Source organism: Cupressus sempervirens, chromosome 9, assembly GCF_028749045.1.
Source record: "Cupressus sempervirens isolate cs-2001-9-10 chromosome 9, ASM2874904v1, whole genome shotgun sequence".
Lineage (NCBI taxonomy): Eukaryota > Viridiplantae > Streptophyta > Pinopsida > Cupressales > Cupressaceae > Cupressus > Cupressus sempervirens.
The window spans coordinates 677245829-677269231 of record NC_143126.1 but is presented as its reverse complement, the minus strand read 5'-3'; the positions used below and the strand labels follow the sequence as shown (position 1 = coordinate 677269231).

The 23403-nt window shown below is 33.5% G+C and overlaps 1 protein-coding gene across 2 annotated transcripts in view; it reads left to right on the top strand.

Moving 5' to 3' along the window:
• The window catches only part of REV3 (recovery protein 3), a 182596-nt gene extending 160113 nt beyond the window's left edge, over positions 1–22483 (top strand). For both annotated transcript variants that reach the window (XM_089801635.1, XM_089801634.1), the window contains 5 exons: positions 8765–8872; positions 9590–9795; positions 9883–10186; positions 10343–11014; positions 21946–22483. In XM_089801635.1, the coding sequence (XP_089657761.1) occupies positions 8765–8872; positions 9590–9795; positions 9883–10186; positions 10343–11014; positions 21946–22119 (1464 nt within the window). In that variant the 3' untranslated portion in view covers positions 22120–22483. The remainder of the gene's footprint in view (positions 1–8764; positions 8873–9589; positions 9796–9882; positions 10187–10342; positions 11015–21945) is intronic.
• The last annotated feature ends 920 nt before the right edge of the window (positions 22484–23403 follow it).

Here is a 23403-nt window from a genome sequence, read left to right as displayed (position 1 = left end):
AGTTCAATTGGATGATAATATTAATTCTTGTAAATGTGTTCTTACTTTACAATCTTTCAATATATGGACTTTAATTTTCTTTTGATATAGCTAGTGTAAATAGTTAAGCCATGACAATGAAACCAAATTCTGAAATGATATATGCAGTCCAACTTGATAAACATCAACTTGCAACTTATTATTCAAACTCTTGAATTTAAGATATGCTCTCAATAGAGATAATGAGGAATTCTGGGTTCAAACTACTCAACGAAAATTCTGAAATTCTGTAATATATATATTGGCAGACTATGGTGTAAAATATGTACTCGATTTTACCCATAGGAAGTATTTGAAGATGCATGTTAGCAGCAGCCCCAAGAATCAACTCTACTCTCTAAAACATGGGTAATGTAGTGTTACATCCCAAATTTTGACCTAATTTGAAATATAGCCATTGAGGTTCACATGAAGTCGGTAGTTTAATTTGTCATAATCTAGCGAAATGGTAAGATAGTTAGTTGTTATGATTTCAAGTGAAGATAATATGCTAGTTGATCGTTAATCACAAATTCATGGAATTGAGATGAAGGTTAACTATTATGATTATTTATGATTAAATAATTTATAATTTAATTACAAAGAATTTCCTTGCAGGAAACATGTCGAATGGGCGGAAGCATTGTCAGAAAGAAATGAGGCAGGAGCATCACCATCACCAAGCAAATGGGTTGAGGACCTGGCGACTTGAAATAGGATACATCTATGGGACCCACATGAGTTATCTAAATAAATAATTTAATTAAAATAATTGGGTTAAAATAAAATAAAAATGTATCTCAAAGGATTTTAATTTATATTTCATCATATTATTTTAATAAATATTTATATACGTGCATATAAATATAAAAATGATTTGGCATCATTATATTTTAATAATTTAATAAAGTGATGTTTATTTGTACATTTATAAATATAATATTTTAATAATAATATTTGAAATATAATAACATTTGAATTATAACATTCAAATTTTAATAATAATGGAATTATTATCTTCCAATTCTATTCTTCCCATTTTAATATTCTTTCTTTTAATCGATTTAATATTTGGCAATTCAAATTGTTTTTCAATCTTTCCAACTTCTCTTCCAACCTTTTTATTTTCTTATCTTTAAATTTGAATTTATGATGTATTGGAATGGTCATCTTGGAATTCAAATAGTTTATTATTCTTCAAGCACCCGAACAGACTTCTTGAAAAACATATGGAAGCCAAGGAGTCTCGGCTTAACTATTAAGGAGCTGTGATTGGGATTGAAGGGAGCTCTCTCTCACATTTTCTGTTCTCTTCACCTTATTCATTGCGCTGAATACTCTTTCATTACCGCCAAACATCATACTATTTATGCTTCTGAATCCTTGCATTTACATCAATGAAAAAGAGGGTCATCTGTTGTTGATATCAATACATCCTCTGCTGCTGAAGTGAAGCCGGAAACAAGCTTTAGATTTGCGGGAGATCAAGTTGCAATCGAATTCACAGGTCATGCTCTTGTTTGGTATTTTTTGATAAACCAATATAGTAGTGTTTGCAATGGCAAGTATTACTCTTAGAAACAGAGATAGATATGGAGCCGATTGTATCTGAACTCAGCTGAATGTAACTAATCCATACAAATTTCCATCCTTTATCTTAATCCTTCTCTCTCTCACTTTGATTCGACATATTCTCCTCAGCCAGTTAAGACTGATTAGTAGAGATAATCCATTATGCTATCTATTGTTGTCTAAGGTATTTATGATACCAATCTCTAAATGATCTTGAACTTACATCAATTATGCAGCCTAATGCAGACTGAGATAAATATGATTGTTGAACAAATCCATATGATTGCAATACTCATAACATATACAATTCTTGGCTTGAAATCAGAGTATTGATTCCATAATAGAATTTAGATTTTATATTAGAACTTTGTTTAAAAAGGTGGTCATATTAGAGCAAGCTTATACAAAAGTATTTTCCATATGCCTCTGAGATAAGGGGTAGTACTCTCATGAAGAACCAGTAAATAATTTACAAAGCAAATTTAATCTTTGCTAAGCCATAGACCCAAGTTGGGCACACTGCAATGGCTGTGAATATAAAATGTATTTGTACTCTTATGAAAAACTAATATTATGAATCTTTTGTTGAAACCAAGAAAAACATTGTACAAATCCATAATCATTACACCATTGGATATTAGACTGACACAATCAAATTTTGGAATCTTTAAAGAACATAATCATATAATCACAGATTGGGAAATGCTAGATGCATGTAATCTTTCTTGTATAATTGACAGAACTGGTTCTTCAGAGAATTCCAAACACCTGGGTCTCACCTGACTGTGTAGCCAAGGAAATGGGTGATGAGGTGAAAGAAAAGAATCTGAAATAATACGAAACAGTATCAGTTATGACATAACAAGATTTAATAGTTTTATTTTTTAAAAGGAAACATTTAATAGCTCATGCAAGATCTTGTTTAATGTATCTTCTGTTGTCAAGTCGAGAGGTGTGGTTACTATCAGGATGCCCAATGGATGGCAAGATGACCCTTGTCTATTCTAGGTAGGGAGGGCCTTTCTCGTTAGAGATCGTATGGGGAAAAGATTTGGTCTGAGGTTGGGTGGTTAAGCCGCTGACAATGTTTCACCTCTCCCCAAGATGTCAGGCGTGCGTCAGGCAGAGATAAGTCATACATTCAATTGGTTGTCGGAAATAGGTATTATCACTTTATGATTAATATGCAAGAAGGTAAGATTAATTGAGTTATTTCATCGTTACACCTAGATGCAAGAGATAGATTTATGGATTGTTTTTCATTTATATGAATATCGAATATAAGTATATTTTCTAATCTTGAGTTACTGTCACAGTTAAGTAATCAGAAGGAAAGTAATCTGAAATTGATTGAGTGATGACTAGAACCCCAAATGATATAGTGGTATCGGGAGCCCTAATTGAATCTGTGGTATCAGAAGCCCTAATTGAATTCGTGGTATTGGAAGCCCTATCTAAAACAGTGGCATTAGAAGCCCTAAAAGATTCCAATGGTAATCGATACCCTAATGATTATAGTAGTAAGTGATGCCCTAATTTTGTATAGTGGTATTTAATGGTAAACATCATTTGAGTTTGATTTAACAATGTTGGATAGAAGTCGTTTCGTGATATTGTTGTAGAGGTATTTGTGGACTAACCCCGGTGGTTGCAGAAGCATCCCTAGTTTTGAATTCGATCTCAAATTTCTATGGTATGTGGATTTCAATTTTTGTAGTAATTTCATTTGATGGTGTTCCAAGTTTTTAGTTAAGAAATTTTGTTTAACTGATTTTAACCGTCAATCCCTTTCATATGAATGAAACTAATTTAACTGACTTCTTGTGAAGATGAAGTGATAATTGTATTTCTATGAGTATGTTATTTGTTAATTAAGACCCAGGAAATCGGGATGTTACATGTAGTGTAGAAAAAGGTTGCCCAACAACAACCTAATTGAGAAGTCTGGTCGCCCAACAAAATGCTGATGCAACAAGTGATTCTGGAATAGAATTGAGTCTTGACACATGCCCAATGCTAGCTTCCCTAGCCACTGAGAATTCACTATGCAGATGCCCAAACTTCACCATATAAATACATCAAATAGCTGGCTTCTAATGACAGTAGTTAGAGGATCTTAGTCACTCAAATTCACCACAATACCTTCCAATTAACATCACATCCCAACAGCAAACAAAATGGTGTCCAACAATCATACAACATTCATTTCTCCAGCTATGATATGCACAGCAAAAGCCTTACGCCAAACACATGATATTTGGGCATTGAAATAGAAACCCTCGCCACATACAAGAGGAGTGAATGCCTAGGAATCAGAGGATAGAGACGTCCAATACTAGAATGTAATTCTACTAGCTTCTACTTCAATAAGTCTTTCAAGCAACATCAATAACAGTAAGGAAAGACTCCAACACAATGTCCAAAATTCCATCCACTACAAACTCTTAGCACAAAGACTTCTTCCAAAGCAACAGTAACACAGAAATGAAAGATTAATAATTCTCAAAAATCCGATTCACAATACCTCAGTTGTGAATTGTCACTTCTCAGAACTACTACGCCAATCTCTCAGACATAGATAATGACAGATGGGAGATGTGACTAGTGAAACCACTATACTACAACAGTGATTACAAAGATTAGAAACTCAGAGACCCTTATACTTCAGCAAGGGCTCACAATTCAGACTCAGAAAAAAAACCACAAAGACACAAAAAGAAAATATATATTCCAGTGTGGTTTCCCAATGAAATGAGCCCTCATTTATAAGCTTTCGTTGGCCAAAGTTTCCTTAAAACTCCACTTCCGAAATTGTGGAAGTTTCCCAAAACAAATCAACACTAGAAACTTTCCAACTTATTTTTAAGAAATATCTCTTGAAGTCATTATAATAATATAAACATTATTATAATAAGGAAACTCAACGATTAATAAATAAATAAGAGCTCATGCAATTTATTACTTTATTAACTGCAGGTGATGACCAACTGCTAAAGCCATCCATTGCACTGCCGAAAATAGCAACTGCCGAAAATAGACTTACTAAGAATAGTAAGTCCACAACTTAGACCCCCAAAACACCTTGTCAGCTCACGAGGGTCACTATGATGAGTTAACTCCATCAACTGCGTAGATCTACCAAAATCGGGGACATTACATATAGAAGCTGCAAGAGCTATGATATTTGATCAAAATCTAGAATATTGTCTTTGGGCAGAAGCCTTTTGTATTGCTGTCTATATTCAAATCAGAAGTCCTCACTCCTACCTTAGAGATAAAACTCTTGAAGAAGTCTTTACTAAGGTTAAACCTAATATAAGTCATCTTAGGATTTTTGGGTGCCTAGTATATATACATGTTCCAAAAGAAAAGAGAACTAAGTTAGAACCCTCCGGGAGGAAAGGTATTTTTGTAGGGTATAGTGAAACATCTTAAACATATAGGATTTTCATACCTAGTCAGAAAAATATTGAACTTAGTAGGGATTTAATTTTTGAAAAAGATTTAGCATTCAAAAGAGCCCTAAGTTCAGAAGATCCCTCTCCCTTACCTAGTTCTAAAGAAAATACTGAATCTAAGTCTCAGAGGGAGAACATTGAAGAAATTGAGGATGAAATTCAAAATCTCAATCTTGAAAAAACTCAAAATTTTAAGAAAAGACCACTTTGGGCCATTAAGATGGTAGAGGAAGCACAAGACTTTGTTGCACCATCTGGAACATTTAGAGAAAACAAAAGACCTAAAACGTTTTCTAGTTATGCAGCAAACATAAATGATTTGTCTAAACTAGAAGCCGAATACATTGCAGCAACGATGGCCTCTCGAGATGCAGTTTGGCTTAGAAAGTTATTTGTGGGATTATTTGGTCAAGCCATGAATCCTACGATTATTCGTTGTGATAATCAGAGTTCAATTAAGCTTTTTGGGAATCCATTTTTTAATGATAGGTCCAAGCATATTGAAATTCCCTACCATTATGTAAGAGATATGATAGATATGAATATTGTAAAATTAGAATACATTTGCACTACAGATCAGACAACAGATATTCTTACCAAACCTCTCTCTCGAGTGAAGATAGATCACTTCAGGAAGAGACTTGGTATGGTTGAATTGTAATACATTTGTATTCTTTAAATTATTATTAAAATAATTTTTATTGTCAAGCTATTGACTGTTATGGGCTCCACCATTTGTATTCATTATTTAAGAGGTGACGATCTTTGAGATAATGAACACTTGTATAAAAGACATTATGAGAGATGACGATCTCTTAGATAATGCGTTGAACAGTAGAGAACTATTATCAAATCTAGATGAGTTCAAGATCATTTGTGACATATACATTTTTGTGCCTATGAGTCACAACTTGCATATAGGAAGAATTTATTCTCTGAAGTTTATCCCGTGTTTTGGTAGTTCTTAACTCAGGATCATGTTGTGATATAGGAATGCCAGTACCTATGAGTCACAACTTGGATAAATGAAGAATTTAATTATTCTTCGGATTTTATCCCATATATTGTATTCTTTGCAATATTGTTATCACTAGTGTCAGTGATATGTCATATCACAGGTATAATAATATGATATAGTATCATGTGTTTGATGATACCACATGCTAAGAAGATTCAGACAGATATAAAGTATCATTCTATGCTTATTCATCGTAATTGATGATGCTAGATATGTTATCTCTTAGTATGATTATGAAGTTAAGAGGGAGTGTTAAAACTATAACTTTGATTATCATGCTGATCTGATTGTACAGATCACACAGATCTGATATGGCATTTTATATATATATATATATCCTCCTATAAAGGCATTATCGCTGTCTCTTTAGGGATAGTGATTATTAAAGATAACCTTAACTATAGTTAGTTAATGTCTTTAGTAAATTATATTATTCATTGAGTGCCGATTATGGGAGTTATATTATAGGGCTGACCTAGATAGGGTCATGTCCCTTCAAGGGACATGCCCTTTGGTCACCTTATATATATGAGATAGAAATGTGGATAATGAACACACAATACAAAGAAGTCTGTTCATTACCAATCTCTGCCTCATTCGAATAGACAGTAGTATATATTTTATTGCAGAAATATCATATAGGAAGGACTAATATTCATCTGCAGTTGATCAAGACCATCTCCAGCACTATATAGGTCATATATTAGTTTGATTTACAAGCAGAATTTGCAGAAACTTTACACTTATGCTTTTACAGGGGACTGTCATTAATTTTTAATCCTTTTGTTCATGGTGTATTAGCTGGCTAATGCTTCAATTTATTTCTTCCATTTTAACTCCTTCATTCCATTCTAATTCTTTTTGAGCATGGAACTATGAATCGGTGAGGTCAAAAATGGGGGACCTCATCGGGATTTAGACACTGAACAACATCACCCTAGTGGGGTTTGAACCATGATGGCAAGGACATCAAAACAACTTAACTTAAGCATTACACCCTAGCTCTATTGGCTATTCCATTCTAATTCATACTCTCTTCCAAGTTTTGAGTTTTTTCATAAAGACACAGAAAGCACTGGTATAAAATAACCAGTTTTGGGGACATTGCAATCTTTTGTCTTCTTAACACCTTGCCTGGCTTCCATTTTCCTTCCAAACAAGTCACCATACCACAGTGTCTTTGTTCATGCCTTTCCCTTTCGTTTTCCTTCCCAAAAATAATCTACAAAGCAGGTCCACCAAGGTTGTGAGTGAAAGATAGCCTAGTGTGCAGTTATTTTCCACAGGACCTGTAAAACTGGACAAACCAAGTGTTGGAATGCCCATGCTTGCTTCTCGTTACTGTGGGCTATTTTCCAGCTATGAAAAGGAAGAATTTCCTCCATTGATACCTTCTGCTCTTCCCTATTGGGTATTTGGAAAAATGCCACAAACCTCAGTGAGATTTTTGGCTTTAGTTTCATTCTTTTGGTTTTTATTTTTATCTTTTTCTTTACTTAAGCTTTATTGTTTATTTTTGTTTTATTATTAGTTTTCTTGTTATGTTTTTTTCCAAGTATGAGCATTCATCAAAGCGTGAGAGGGTTAATTGACTAATCGGTCTAGGGTGAGTGACTGATATTTAATCAAAGCCATCCTCGCAGTTTATGGGGATATTCACAGTCGCAATGTTTTTCTAGGGCAATTCAACCTCCTAATTGCAAGGAAATGTTATAAGGTTAAAGGATCGTCCATGGAATAGGTTGCTAGGACCACTTTTATTGCACTTCTGGTACCTTACAAAACAGTTCAGCTCTCATACATACATCATTACAAAATGTGAATACCTGGTTATTTGACCATGTTGTAAATTAAAAATGAAACCATTTTATTCCTAGTTCTTCAATTACTTGACAGTTGCACCAGTTGTTTAACACGTTAAGTCCTAATTAGCCATTAAGTTAATGTTCAAAATTAACAAGTATGATCATAGTCTTAGTGTTAGGGTTTTTCTTTGTCCAAATTACATCAGAACATTAAGCAATTAACACAATTAAATATAGAGTTGGCGAGGATGTATCAAATGATACTTATTTTCGCTAACAAGCAAGGTTCTTTGTTACAAAATGTCTGTTGCAATCTGTTAAAAAATAGAACTACTTAATTGGATAAATTAGTTTCTATGCCCAAAGAGACTTTTCTTGTTCACCATGTTTATGGATTACAGCAATGGAAAAGAGTGCAGGTTGAACATGTATACCAAGTTAAGACAAATTACATCCATTAAATGAGAACGACATGCAGATTAATAATGATCGTTGTACCATGAAAAGTCAGCATGAGAAATAAAATCTTTTCAGTTTTGTAGCTTTTTGAATTGTTTTCCATAAAGTGATTTCCTTACAGCTACTCTGAACATATGTATGACTAGTCATTATTTGAATACCCTACTTGAGTTATTGTAGGTTATAGCAAGATTTCTATTTTCTTGAATGCAATATACAATCATTATTTCTTTACACTTACTTTCCTCTTTATTATATATCACACACTTGTTCACTGAATTCTCTTTGATGGTGCAATACCTTTGGTGTTACCACTGTATTGTATCAAACCTTTTTAGCCATTGCCATCTTCTTTTAATATAGCGATTGATAACAAGGGGTTTTTTTTGCAAATTATTTTATATATCTAACTGGTTACATTTTTGGTTTTCAAGGTCTGTCCAGGTGTACTACCCAGATTACTACAAGAAATATTATCAACACGTATCATGGTTAAGAATGCAATGAAGAAATTGCAGCCAACACAAAGAGTCTTACAACGGGTAGTTTATACCACATCCATATCTGTGCACTCTTTGCTTTGTACTTTAAAAGATGGTGGTGGTGAATTTATTAAAGAGAATGAGTTATTTATCTGAAGCATTTCAGTTATTTATGCATTGAACAGAATTTCCTTATTTTGACAATAAAGTGATTTAGTTTTGTTCTCTGTTACTATATGAAACCATAGTTGGTCAAGTAAGCATCATTGCTAGAAGCATCAAACTAATATTCATTATTGGGCTGTTTTTTAACCTTCCTTGGATTTTTAACAAGTCTTCTAGAAAGTACATATGGATTATACTGTCTCAAGTAAAACAAAATTATAAACTATATTTTCTTGCAGTATATTTTTTTAACCACTATTGCTTTTAAATTGTAGAAGTTGTTTGCACTAGTACTGAATTAGAAGTGGATGATAAAAGAACATACAGATGAGTAGCACATAAAATCCTAGGCTGCTGATTATCAAATAATCCCTTGCTTTATATGCTACATCACATGAATCCAGGATGAATATAATGAGAGCATGGACTCTCATAATTTAGACTTGTATAGAGGACACACAATTTGATAAGAATGTAAGTCGCAAATAGAAGATCCCATAAAGCATGCAAGCACAAGTGGGCAATTCAATAAGCATGTATTTTATTTCAGTTTAGAACTTGATGTTTTACCTTCTTATATCTGGATATTTATGTTTAACATCATCCATGCAGGTGCTCAATGCTAGGCAGCTTGCACTCAAGCTGATAGCAAATGTAACTTATGGTTACACAGCTGCTGGATTTAGCGGCCGCATGCCTTGTGCAGAGATTGCGGATAGCATTGTCCAATGTGGTCGAAGAACGCTTGAAAATGCAATTAGTTTTGTTAATTCAAATAGTGAATGGAATGCACGAGTTGTCTATGGAGATACTGATAGGTATATAGTTAATTTAGTCAGTTGCACATTTTTTAAAAGGAATTTGACAAAGATATTACAATTTTTAGCCTGTATTTTTTTGTGCAGCATGTTTGTACTACTTAAAGGGCGTACACGAGAAGAGGCATTCAGAATTGGCCAACAGATTGCATCTGCAATAACCGCAATAAATCCTAAGCCTGTCACATTGAAAATGGAGAAAGTCTATCAACCATGTGTTTTGCTTACCAAGAAGAGATACGTTGGTTACAGTTATGAGAGCTCGGCACAGTCCAAACCTATATTTGATGCTAAAGGCATTGAAACTGTGCGACGAGATAGCTGTCCTGCAGTTGCAAAGATCTTAGAACGCTCTCTAAGAATACTCTTTGAATCAAACAACCTTTCAGAAGTAAGTAGTACAACCTTGACCCCAGTCTGATATACATGACTGGTAGTGCAAAGATGATGAATGGAAGAGATAATGGATTCTAAACAAATTTCAGCTGCCATTTTCTTTTGTTCATTGTATTTTGAAAGTAATACTGCATTTTATTTCATTGTACAGGTCAAGTCATATCTTTATCGCCAGTGGAGTAAAATCTTAAGTGGTAGGGTATCACTTCAGGATTTCATCTTTGCAAAGGAGGTCCGCCTGGGAACGTACAGTGTGAAAGCTTCATCTCTTCCGCCGGCAGCCATTGTTTCAACTAAAGCCATGAGAGTTGATCCCCGTGCAGAGCCTCACTATGGAGAGCGTGTACGATATGCAGTTGTTCATGGGGAACCTGGTGCACGTCTCATGGATATGGTTGTTGATCCATTAGAACTTCTAGATATCAATACACCACTTAGGCTACATGATATTTATTACATAACCAAACAGATAATTCCTGCACTGCAAAGAGCATTTAGCCTTGTTGGTGTGGACTTAAAATTGTGGTTTGCAGAAATGCCACGTCCAGTAAGGCCAATGTTAGCTAAACGCCATCCCAATGCATCACCATCGAAGAGTAGAAATAGTGAAGAAACACATGATTCCAAGAAATATCAGAAAGGAACTTCAAACAGATGGACAATAGATCACTACTATCTTTCTCAGCACTGTGTGGTATGCGGGGACCTGATTAGAGCTTCAACATTTTTATGTGATCACTGCTCTGCAAATCAATGCATTTCTGCCCTAACCATGACAGGAAGGACTTCTAGACTGGAGAAAGAGATTGAACATCTTAATGCGGTAAGGCTTTCCAATGAGTTCATTTGTGTCTCAAAAAGTTTAACAAGATTAAAAAGTGAATTTCAGTTACAGAAACTGTTTCTTCCTAAGTTACCTCAAAATGCCATTCTATATGTGTGAATAGAATGCAAGATAAGCTTACAGGCAAAAGTAGCCATCAATCCGTGTTCTGTATTTTATAGTGTACAGTGTAAACCTAGCCGTACTGGAACTAAGGAAAAATAAAGGCTACAGTAAGTCTGAAACCAAACATTAACGACATCAAAATATAAGTTTAAACATTCATATTGATATAAGTATTATATTCTGTATTTTAAATTGTTAAATTAAATATTGAACTTGCAATATCCATCCTAAGAACAGTAACAGCAAGGATATAAATTCAAGAGCAATGAAAGAGTAAGAACTATATTATGTCAATATTTGTATTCAGTTCAGTGTATGTAAATTAAAGGAAAGAGCTACTATATGTAGTCTCTAGTTTCCAAATCCAAAGAGGGTAAGGATAAGACCGAGTTCTGAAAATACAAGGGAGCAATGTACTTATTATTCTATCCTATCAATTTACCTGAGTCAATGTAATTCACTACTTAAGTGAGCTCAAAGTGTAACAATTATCTACACTAGTACCTCCCCTTAAGTGCAACTTAGGATAAATCTAAAATGTGTTCCAACAAAACAAACCATTAGAGTCATGGAGTTTCTACAATCGATTGCATACATGTCGAACAGCTTATAGAAAAATCTGTGAGAGCATTTTTTGATTGACCTTTGGATGACACCCTATGCTCTATCTTTAGGAAGAGGAATAAATTAATAATCTTTAGGTTTCCATGTACAATGATTAAACCTCCAAAGAGAGATACTAGGAAGTGCCCTTTGTCCTCCCCTCCCCACCCCCTTTAAAAAAGGAGAAATTAAAGGTGCCTTCTGCATTGGAGATGAAAAGATGATACAAGTTGAAGAAAATCCATACGTATCAAACCAGATTCTTTCCATTAGGAAGATGTAAACTTAATGGTGCATGTCAAAGCTTATCCCAATCAAAAAGTGAGGAAGAAAATTGAAAGAAAATCTTTGGTACTGCATTCTCTAGAAATAAATCAAGATTTTTTTGGCCTAACTAAAGATGGTGGCAACTCAAAGCATTGGAAATGAATATAGAATAGGAAGCAAAGATGAAGGGAATACCTACAATGAACCGAATCAAATAGATCAAAAGTGTCCACTACATCTGCAAGTTAGGACTTGTGAAATAGATTTTCAGAATCTATGAAGAAGTCCTCCTAATGAGCGATCTTTGCAAGGCATATATGTTCTTGTTGAGCTGAGTCACTAGTAGCCGCATTGAAGCAACACTAGACTCAATGATGGAAAGAGATGATGTTGAAGGCTCAGTGCATTTCATCAGATTAAAGATCCATTGTTTTTCTGTCCACACTAGATGGCCAAATATAAAACAGCAAGTCTTGTAATAAAAGGGTGCTCAATCTCAAGATGCTAACTTGAAGGTAAAGAAGATAAACCCTTTGAATCTACCATAGGAGTCACCAAAAAAACCAATGATGTGTGTGGAGAAGTATTAGGAGAATTCTCTCTATCATTTTGGCGTTTAAAATCTTCATAGATAGAAATTGATGTAACTACATCAGTATCATATGGTTGAAAAACATCAAGAGGTATAAAACAATCTGTAGAAGGATTTTCTAGGAATGGAGGTTCATTTGGATCCTCATAATACTCAATATGCATGGTGGCCATCATGATATTAATATTAGTATTACACAAAATTAATCCGAATAGATGTTCAATATGATCCCTCCATACAATTTTCACCAAAAAGAAGTGGGTTCAGGATTGAGTTTGTAGAGACCGAGCAAGGGATAAATCCGTTTGAAATGCTTCAGGATACCATCTCATGAGGTTTTATGGTTCCATCCATAGTTCAAAATATCTCAAATATATCTGTGATAAGCATACTTATCATGATATTTTTTGGCTTTGAGAAGTAATGTCTAACTTTGCAGAGAATTTGGTCAAATATCAGCAATATTTGTGCTGTATTGTGATAAATATAAAACTAATCGCCTGCAGGCCTGTTATAGGAAGCAACAGCCCAGAAAAATATATTTTTTTGATTGGAAAAACAGATTTGGAGAGGAAAGAAAGGGCAAAGAGACAAAAGAAGGTTTCATCAGGATTGAAAAAACAGAATTTTGTCCGGAAAACAGGTTTTAACTTCCTGATATGTTCCTGAGAAGTTTCTGACTGATCTCTGATATATCCTGACATCTTTTTTGGGCCCTTGGCGATTAGTTGCCAATAACAATATTCTGAACTATGGTTCCATCTACCCAACTTGATAATAGCAAGTTGCTTTTTGTTAATCATGATTAAGTCCTCAAATCAATCAAACAGAAACCAAACCAGCAAAAGAAATGCAAAAAGTTATCCCCTCCCACCCCTATTAGTACATGGAAATATAAAATGGTGAATGCCTAAAGCTCCCCCAGCAACTCAAAAAAAATTGTGCTTTATTTGAGTGCTATTGCAATGTATGTGAGAAGCTGAGTTTCAAACTGAAATTTCAATCACTTCTATTAGAAGCAGACAAATCAAAACATTATTATACTATTTAGATTTAAAAGAGCTTAGGCTGCCCCAGCAATTACAAAGTTTTTGCACTTTAATTGAGTGTGATTGCAATGTATGTGAGAAGCTAGTTTCAAACAGAAATCTAAATCACTTTTGTTAGGAGAAGATAAATCAAAATATTATTATACTATTTAGATTCAAAAGAGCTTTTTGACACGTATAAGAAATTGAAAATCTAAAGTTTTTAGCAAATGTTATGCTGCTTCTTGTGGAGCTTTCTTAGAAGGGGAAGTGAACTAGGACAGCTCTGTAATCTTATGCCAATTTTAGCCAGCCTGCCAAATTTAAAGAGTTTGCAAAATATTATGCTGTCATGCCCAAACTACGAGGGCAAAAATACAAAAAAATTTATTTTTAAAAAAAATAATAATTAAAATGCTCAAGTTTGATAAGGTTGAATCACATTTCAAGAAAAGATTCTCTTCATTACATCTTAAGTTACATATCTTGTGAAGGCATACATCGTTAAAATGAAGCTCTCGTTATTAAAATAATATCGACGTTTATTTCGTTTCATAGTAATCTTAAAACAATAGATTTAAATTTCCTCTATAACAATATAATTAAGGATAGGTTTAACAATTATTACATAGTATCTTTCCTCTCATACAAGGTTAACATTATAAAAAAATAATTTGTATAATCTCTTTGCTATAAAAAAAATCTATCAATGATAATTTAAGCATTTTAAGAAAAGTTTATGATTACAATAAAGAAATAATAATTAAATTTTATCTAAATTGAAATTCTAACTTAATTAAGATATTTCCATTAAAGATAACGATTATCAAAATCAAACCAAATAATAATTAAATAATTCTTATATATACTTGAAATAAAATAATGCTAACTACTAAACAAAATTAATTAACTAATTCTTAATGCACAAATTTCTAATTATCATCTTAATAATTCAATAATTCTATTACTAAACTAACTAAATCTAAACTTAATTTTATTTAAACTAACTAACTATCCTTAATATTAAAACTAAATAATATTAAAAACAAACTAAATTAACATAAATATAAAAACTAACTAAAATTAACTTAATCTAAACTAACATGCTAAAATTTAAAATAATTATCAAATAAACTAACCTAACACCTAACCCATCTAACTCTATTACTAACTTTCTCCCATCCCTAAGCTCCCCCTGCACCCCACCCTACACCCTATTCCCCCACCGCGTTTCCCAAAAACCCAGCGCGCTGCCCAAGTGGGTGGGACAAAGTATGCTGACCCCCTGGACTGAGGTGACCATGGGGACAGCAAGGAGAAACAAACATTTCTTTAGTGTTGAGCATACTTTGCTTAAGTACAAACTTTAATGCCTTCCCCTCCAAACTGAGCGCCCATTTTGGTGAGAGAGATGGGGATGGGACATGGTGGCAGGGTGACGTCACCCCCTCCCCCAAAGATCTTTGTTGACTCAGTTTAAAAAGGCAAACCAAGGCTGACGTCCAAGGGGATTGAAAGCCAAAAAGTTTATTAGGTGAGGTAGGTATTTAGGAGGGTAAGGTAGATTTTTTTTTTTTTGAAATTTGTTTTGTTATTTTATACATATATATTTATGTTTCTTTCTATTTTGTTTTACTTCTAATTTTAAATATAAATTTTCAATAAAACAAAAAGGATTTTTAGGGAATCTTTTGATTCTCTATTACCAAAGTTGGAGTCCAAGGCTCAGATTAACCCAATGCATGTGGTTTGTGGGTGATAGCATGCATCCCCAAGGGACTGGTCATGTGCCATGTCGGCCCTTTCATGCGCCCAACTTGGCAGTTAAAATAAGACCGAGATAAAGTGGGCTAGGAGCGGGGGTGGGTTGTGGGAATACCTGCGAGTTACCAAAAAAAAGGTAACAAAATAGCCTGCCAAAATTTGGAACAAATGGATAGTGTTATTTTATACATATATATTTATGTTTCTTTCTATTTTGTTTTACTTCTAATTTTAAATATAAATTTTCAATAAAACAAAAAGGATTTTTAGGGAATCTTTTGATTCTCTATTACCAAATAGAAGCCTAAAGTTAATTGATTTAAACTTTTTGATTGCAATGGAATAATTGATTTTTTCCCCAGATGTAAAGTCCCAAATTCTAATGAAAATCTACCCAACTTTTTTGTGTCATTTCCATTTCCAACTATAGTTCAATGTTTTCCTTCTGAGCAGATTGTCATTGGACTGTTTCAGCTTCAGGTATGATAATTTTTGCATATGAATTGGATTTTTATATTTATATAGAAGGATTCAATATATATATATATATATATATCGGTAAGAGGCCAAAGCCAAGATTAATTATTATTATGTGTAATAGTTTTTTATCATTATTATTTATTAAGTTCGAGAATGTGTGTGTGTGTGTGTGTGTGTGTTTGTATATATCTGTAAGAGGCCAAAGCCAAGATTAATTATTATTATGTGTAATAAATATTTATAATTATTATTTATTAAGTTCGAGTACACTCAAACCTAAGACCTCCCAGATAAGAGGCTCACAATTTACTGTTGTGTTGTAGGCTCTTGCCTCAGAGTTGCATAATATTAGACTATGAAGTTCTGATATAAATTTCTCACCTGTATATTGTCCATTGGCCAATCACATTCAAGTATCAGAGTCTGCAATCTCTGTGACAGTCTATGAAATTTGCGCTACAATTTAAATACAGGAAAGTGGACAATCAATTATTTCATGTAAATGTTCAAATCCATGTGTGTGTGTGTCTGTGTTTATATCGAACTGGGGAAGAAAAACATTAAGTGGCACATTATTGAACCCGAATCGGAACTCGAAAATAGTAGATACCTGAACTTGGAGGGATGTTGAAAAAGATAATTATCTGTATGACTGAAGAAATGAACTACTATGAATTATGAATAATAGAATAATTTATACTTTTAAATTTTAACAGTAACCTAATATGAATGAGTCACATAATTCAAGAATCAAAAGCTCTGTTAATTTTTCACCTTCCTTTTCAATTGACTTACAAACACATAATTGTTCATGACCTACATGACCCTTTCTATCCATTTAACTTTTCTTAATCTCATGTTTGTGCCTCCCATTCTTTATCTTATACAGCTGGCTTTCTTTCTCTTGCTCTTCATACTTTTCTTGGGCCAAATGTACATGAGCAACTCTTTTGTTCTTCCTCAATCTCACACAAACTCTACATTGTCTCAAATCATTCTATCCAGTGAGTGAAATACGGAATGTCTTCACTATCTCTTGCCTTAATCACAGCTACTGTAAAATGCACATAAATAGGGGTTTCATTGATCTTTGTTTTAATTTAATAAAATAATTTCAAACAGAGACTCTACTGGGATTGCTGATTGGACAAAAGTTTATAGAAATGCCAATGACCTCATTTATGGAATTCATGTACAGCAGCATCTTTCCTAGAAAAATACCAAGCATTTTTACTTTTAGATTGTGCTGTTAAAGATTCACATCCCTCTTGAGGGTAACTTACAGTTTGATGCTCTTTTGATGGCTTGGTTGGCTGGGTAGCAAATCACAAAGATGTAATTGTAGGAGTTGTAATTATCTTCATTCATTGGTTACTGCAATAGTAATGACTTTGCATAAGAATATGAACCCTAGGGTATATGAAAAAAAAGACTTCATTTGTGAATGTACATGTGCGCCCATGACCCTGTGAAAATTTATGAGGCAGAAACATATAACCAGGTCAAAAAGAAGCAAAAGGCCATGTGTCAGTGTGCATTTTGTTTTTCAGAATATGGAGCCTAGGACCAGATTATCCTCAAGAGATTGTCAGCCATCAGAATTGACGATGAGGACCATGTGAACAAAATGATTCCCAGAGATACCTGACCAACATCTTTTTTTCCTCCTAAGGCCTTCTCAACCCACGTAATTCTTCTCCACTACTGACTAATGCAGTTGTCCTTCATAAAGGCACCCTGCTGTAGTCTGTACTCCGTTTTCAAAGTTTCAACAATTAATTATTCCTTGAGGTAACTCTGGAGTAGATTTAAATGCTTGGAGAGGACATCATGCTTCCTCTTGTTCCACGTGAGTTTCTAGAATGCCTTCTCTTCTTTTGAGCTCCCTCCACTCTGTAATAGGCTTCCTTTTAGTCTACTTGTGAATTATATCTAAGCAGATAGGGTCAGTGAGGAGAGCAAAGAATTTTATGCGTCGTTTAGTGTTCTTCAGACATCACATTCAGTATGAAAAATTTGGTTGAGAAATCAGATGAAAAAGGTATTACATCCTTTCGTGGAAATATCCCATGTTCTGATGGTGAATAGCATTCAGCACTAGAAGGAATCTTTAATATTCAGCAAGAGTGTATGAGAGATCAAACAATGTCTAATGTAGAATCACAATTTCAAGTACCTCCTAAGAAGAATTGAAGTGATCAAGTTCATTCTTACTGTGGAGAGAGGAAAATACTTGGCAAAGTCATGCAACAGTTCGATGAAAGTTGGAGATGCACCAGTTCGATAGGGACTGGAACCTATCTCCCAAAAGGCGAATCAGATTCTAGAGCATGTTGCAAATATATTCCAAAGTGCCAAAGTGTAACATCCACTTTTCCGGGTCTTAATTAACAACTAACATATCAAAGAAATACATTTATTATTTCATTTTCGTAGGAAGACAGTTATATCAGTGGTATGTGATGCCCTAAATGATCCAATGGTAATCGATGCCCTAATTGATATAGTGGCATTTGATGGTAATTGCCATTTGATATTAATCATCATTTGATTTTGATATAGTGGTATTGGATGGTAATCGTCATTTGATCCTAAGTGGTATTTGTGGACTAACCTGGGTGTTTGCAGAAGCATTCCTAGATTGATTTTGGTTTCGAATTCCATGGTACGTAGATTTTTAATTTTCTTAGTAAATTCATTGATGGTGTTTTCAATTGTTATGAAATTTTTGTTTAACTGATTGTATCTGTTAATCTCATTCACATGAACGTAACTGATATAACTGTCATTCACATGAACATTGATAGATGAACGTAACTGATATAACTGTCATTCACATGAACATTGATAGTTATGTTCATGTGAATGACAGTTATATCAGTTACGTTCATGTGAATGAGATTAACAGATACAATCAGTTAAACAAAAATTTCATAACTAACTATTGAAAACACCATCAATGAATTTACTATGGAAATTAAAAATCTACGTAGCATGAAATTCAAAACTAAAATCAATCTAGGAATGCTTCTGTAAACACCCAAGTTAGTCTACAAATACCACTTAGGATCAAATGACGATTACCATCCAATACCACTATATCAAAATCAACTGACGATTACCATCAAATATCACTATATCAATTAGGGCATTGATTACCATTGGATCATTAGGGCATCACATGCCACTGTATCAATTAGGGCATCTATTATCATTGGATCATTTAGGGCATCACATACCACTATGTCAATTAGGACATTAATTACCATTGGATCATTTAGGGCATCATATACCACTGTATCATTTGGGGTATCAGATACTACTGTATCATTTGGGGCATCGATTATCTCTGTTTCATTTCTTTTTTTCCTATTGCTAACTGTGGCAATAATATAAGATTAGAAGATATGCTCATAATCATTATTCTTATAAATGAAAGACTGAAATAACAATCCTATAGATATATTCCATATTCAGTTGGAAGATCAATTGATCTAATTGGTTACAAATTATGTTGAGGAGAAAGGTTGCTTTCAATAAAGGAAATTATCTGAAACGATGATATATAATAAATCCATTTTAATCTTCTTACTTGAATAAACATCACAAAAGTAAAATACCTATTACCAATAAATGTTTGAATGCTTAACTTGTCTTTGTCTGATGCACGTCCTCATATCTTGTGGAGAGGGGAAACATTGTTAGGGACTTAACCTCCCAATCACGTACCTCAAACTTATCCCCACACTTTCTCTAACTAGAAAGGCCCTCCCTACCCGGAATAGACATGGAACACTTGGTCAGCCACTAAGAAAATTGGTTCTTAATCACACCACTCGACTTGACAACAGAGAATGTATTGGACATGCATGAGCTATCAAATAATTCATTTTAAAATAATAAATAATTGTTATGTCACATCTGATTATGTTTTCATGCTAATGTAGATTCCTCTCTCACACCTCTTCACCCTTTTCCTTGGCTATACAACCGGGTGAGTCTCAAGTGATTGAATCTCAGAGCAACCAACTCTTTTTGTTGATCCTCAACTAATATAAAAATATACATATTTTTCAGCAAATCACATTTCTGTGACCTGAGAATATAATCTTAAGACTTGCATAATAAATACCACTTGATTCTGACATTCAGCAAAAAAATAAAGATTTGAAATCATATCATGAATGATTGATCTTGTCTTATCATGAGAAGTTCTGACTTAAGGAGGAACTACCTGATGATATCAAACAAGGATGTACTGCATTTCAAGAATCTGTAGCTTACCACTGTAAATACAATGCTGTGGTATCTGATAAAAACATATTATAAATCGATTGGATATGGTAAGTCAACCACATAACCTGGTAAGTCTAGAAGTGTTGGAGCCTTGGCTGGACGCTATCAATCAGTTCATGGAAATAACTTAAAACACAGATCTCAGTGTTATTACCATTCACGTCTTTCAGCAAAAGTATTCAATGAAATGGGCAAATCATGGCAAGGAAATATGCAGTGGGAAAGAACTTGAGGAATAATGCAGAGATATATCGTGAGAAAAAATAATACTCCATGGTCTCTCACGGCTTCATAGTTTAAAGAAGTATTCGAAAAACCTTTTGGCTTCCAAGAAGCCGTAACTTAAAAAGAAAAGACTTGGCTTCTTGAACGCCAATATGCCAAATGTGCATTTCGGTTTCTAGCAAGAATTTGAATAAATATGGAAAAAGATTTGAAGGTTATAAATCAAGGATAATTACAATAATTATCTACTTGCACGTAGATGTGTTTATTAGGTGGCATCATATTATTTATTTTATCCAAGGTCATATTGATTATTAAGTATATCTAAATATATGCTTTGTTTGGAAGATTATTTTATCTTCTTGTATATGTATTTAAATTTATGTATTAAATAGAGAAAATCTTATATAAAAATAATACTATGATATCACCTTTAATTTATATTTATGTGTACGTACATAAATATGTATTATAATGATGTGGTGAAAAAGTCAATCAAAAGCCATTTGAGGTATGCATCATTTTTAATTAATTAAAAAAAACTAATATTTTAAGTGTTGATTTAATAGTTCATGCATGTCTAATGTGTGTATCCTGTTATGCAGTCGATAGGCCCTCAACTATAGTGATTCATAATTTATACCCATTTGCCTAGTGATGGTGATGCTCCTGTGCCCAATTCTTTTTTGACAATGCTTCCACCCCTTTGACGTGCTCCGTACAAGAAAATTCTTTGCAGTTAAATCATATTACCATAACAAGTTATTAATCATAAATAATTATAACGGCTAATCGCCTTTTCAATTCCATGAATTGATGATAAATAATTAACTAGCATGTTATCTTCATATGAAATTATAACGACTAACCATATTACCATTTCATAAAATTATAACAAATTTAATTGTCAACTTATTTCATGTGAACCTCAAAGGCTATATGAACATTTAAATTGGGTCAAAAATTGGGATGTAACACAAAGGAGGGGCGACTACCTAATTTTCTGCTTATGTTTGTTGATAACCATTTACAAATACAAAGTTTGATACCAAGGGTGTGCAACTCTGATTTATACTGATCACTTTTTAACGATTATGTTATTACAAATGATCACGCTTTGGTCATGCTGCCTGATAACTGACCATCATAACATTGTCTTTGTTTACTACTTGCAATAATTTATTTCCTTCTTAATTAACTTTATTTTTGTTTCAGTGCTGTTGAGCAGATTTGATTATACCATATAGCTTTGGTTTTGTGCCAAGTTTTGGCAGAGATAGGCATAGGACGATGTTGAAGTTTCATTTATGGTAATATAAGAAGGGTAATATTGTAGTTTAATGCACAGTACATTGTTTGGAAGTCAGTTTGAGTTAGATAGACTTACTTGAAATTCATACTGCCTAGAACATTTTATTTGAGATGATCTTTAATGCATCTGTGTATCTGCCATTTGGATGCTTCTGGGTATCTCTAATGTGTCTTAAATTTGTGTTAATTTAACACATCCATGAGAAATTGAATAATGGGAATTATTCTTCATGATTCAGATATGCAGGCACTGTGGGGGGGCTGATTTGGCTGGTAAAAAGGGAATCAAATGTATTTCCCTTGACTGCCCTGTATTCTATGAACGGAGAAAAGTACAAAAGGAGTTGCTTGTGGTTTCTCAAGTTTCGGTTGACTCTGGTCTCTACCCTCCTTGCATGGTTGAACTATTTTAGTTCCTTGTATAAAATGTACTAAATGGCAAATATAAAGTTTGAGATGATTGCTCCAACAAAAGCTTACAGCGCTGTAAACCAACTTTCATTATGTGCATTGCCAAAGGTTGAGTAATGGGCAACGCAGTTAATGAATAAGAAAAAATAAATGATTGGAGCTTCGAGTAGTTTAGAATGTATTTATTTACGGCCAAAAGCTCGTCTCTGCTGTCAAGCCCAAGTCAGCATGTTGTAATATATGTAACTTTTTAGAATATTTTTCATATTGATATTCTTTTAACACAAATCTTAGTTTCAGAATGGTGATTCACGGGTTAATCATAATTGCTTGCACTCTTGGATATAAATATTCAAGATTTTTAAATTGCCATCTTCATATATTGTTTGAGTGAAATGCATCTAATCCTAGCTCTATACGTTAATTGGAGTTCTCGTTTTACATATATATAAAATTTATTGAGAACTTGGTGGAGGTTCAGCATACTCGAGTAAGTTTTATAGCTAACTTAGCTTGAAACATCCAAGCCAATTCACTGTTTGACCGAGACTCAATATGTTGAGAAATTCATCCATGTGGGACTCTACCCTTTTGCAAATATGGTGTTTCTTTAACTCTTGTTCCCTGTTATCAATGTATTCGTCCTCCTAACTAATTCATTATTGGAAATATCAAGGGTGCATAGATCAACACAAAATGATACTAATTATTTTATTGAGGTCATCTCATATCAAATTGAAAGAGTTACACAAAATATAAGATTTGTTGAAGATTGTAGCCACCCAAAACTTACAAATTTTATAGGAACACAAGAATGATTACCTATGATGGAATAGTTCTATTCTTCAAAAGATGCAAATGATAGATTAGGAAAACATGATATGCAATTATAAAGAGACTCCTTGCTTATATAAGCCATAGTGAACATAAGATAGATTAGGAAAACATGATATGCAATTTCAAAGAGACTCCTTGCTTATATAAGCCAAAGTGAACATAAGATTGCATGAGATCACAACATGTTCATTGTATGTCTTGAGAAATAAGGCGATAATTATTTTGCATTTCTTAAATAAATTCAAGTAATATGTGTGATTAGGACTTGGGTGTTGAATTAGCTAGGTAAACCACCATTTTCAAAATGACACCCCTCAAGAGCAATTTAGAGAAAATGTGCAAAATGCAAATGATGCGAAAATGAGTTTCAACAACTAAGCCATGTTATGTATTCATGTTGAAATGCAATGCAATTTTCTCATGTAATGTCCCTGTTATAAAATAAATTA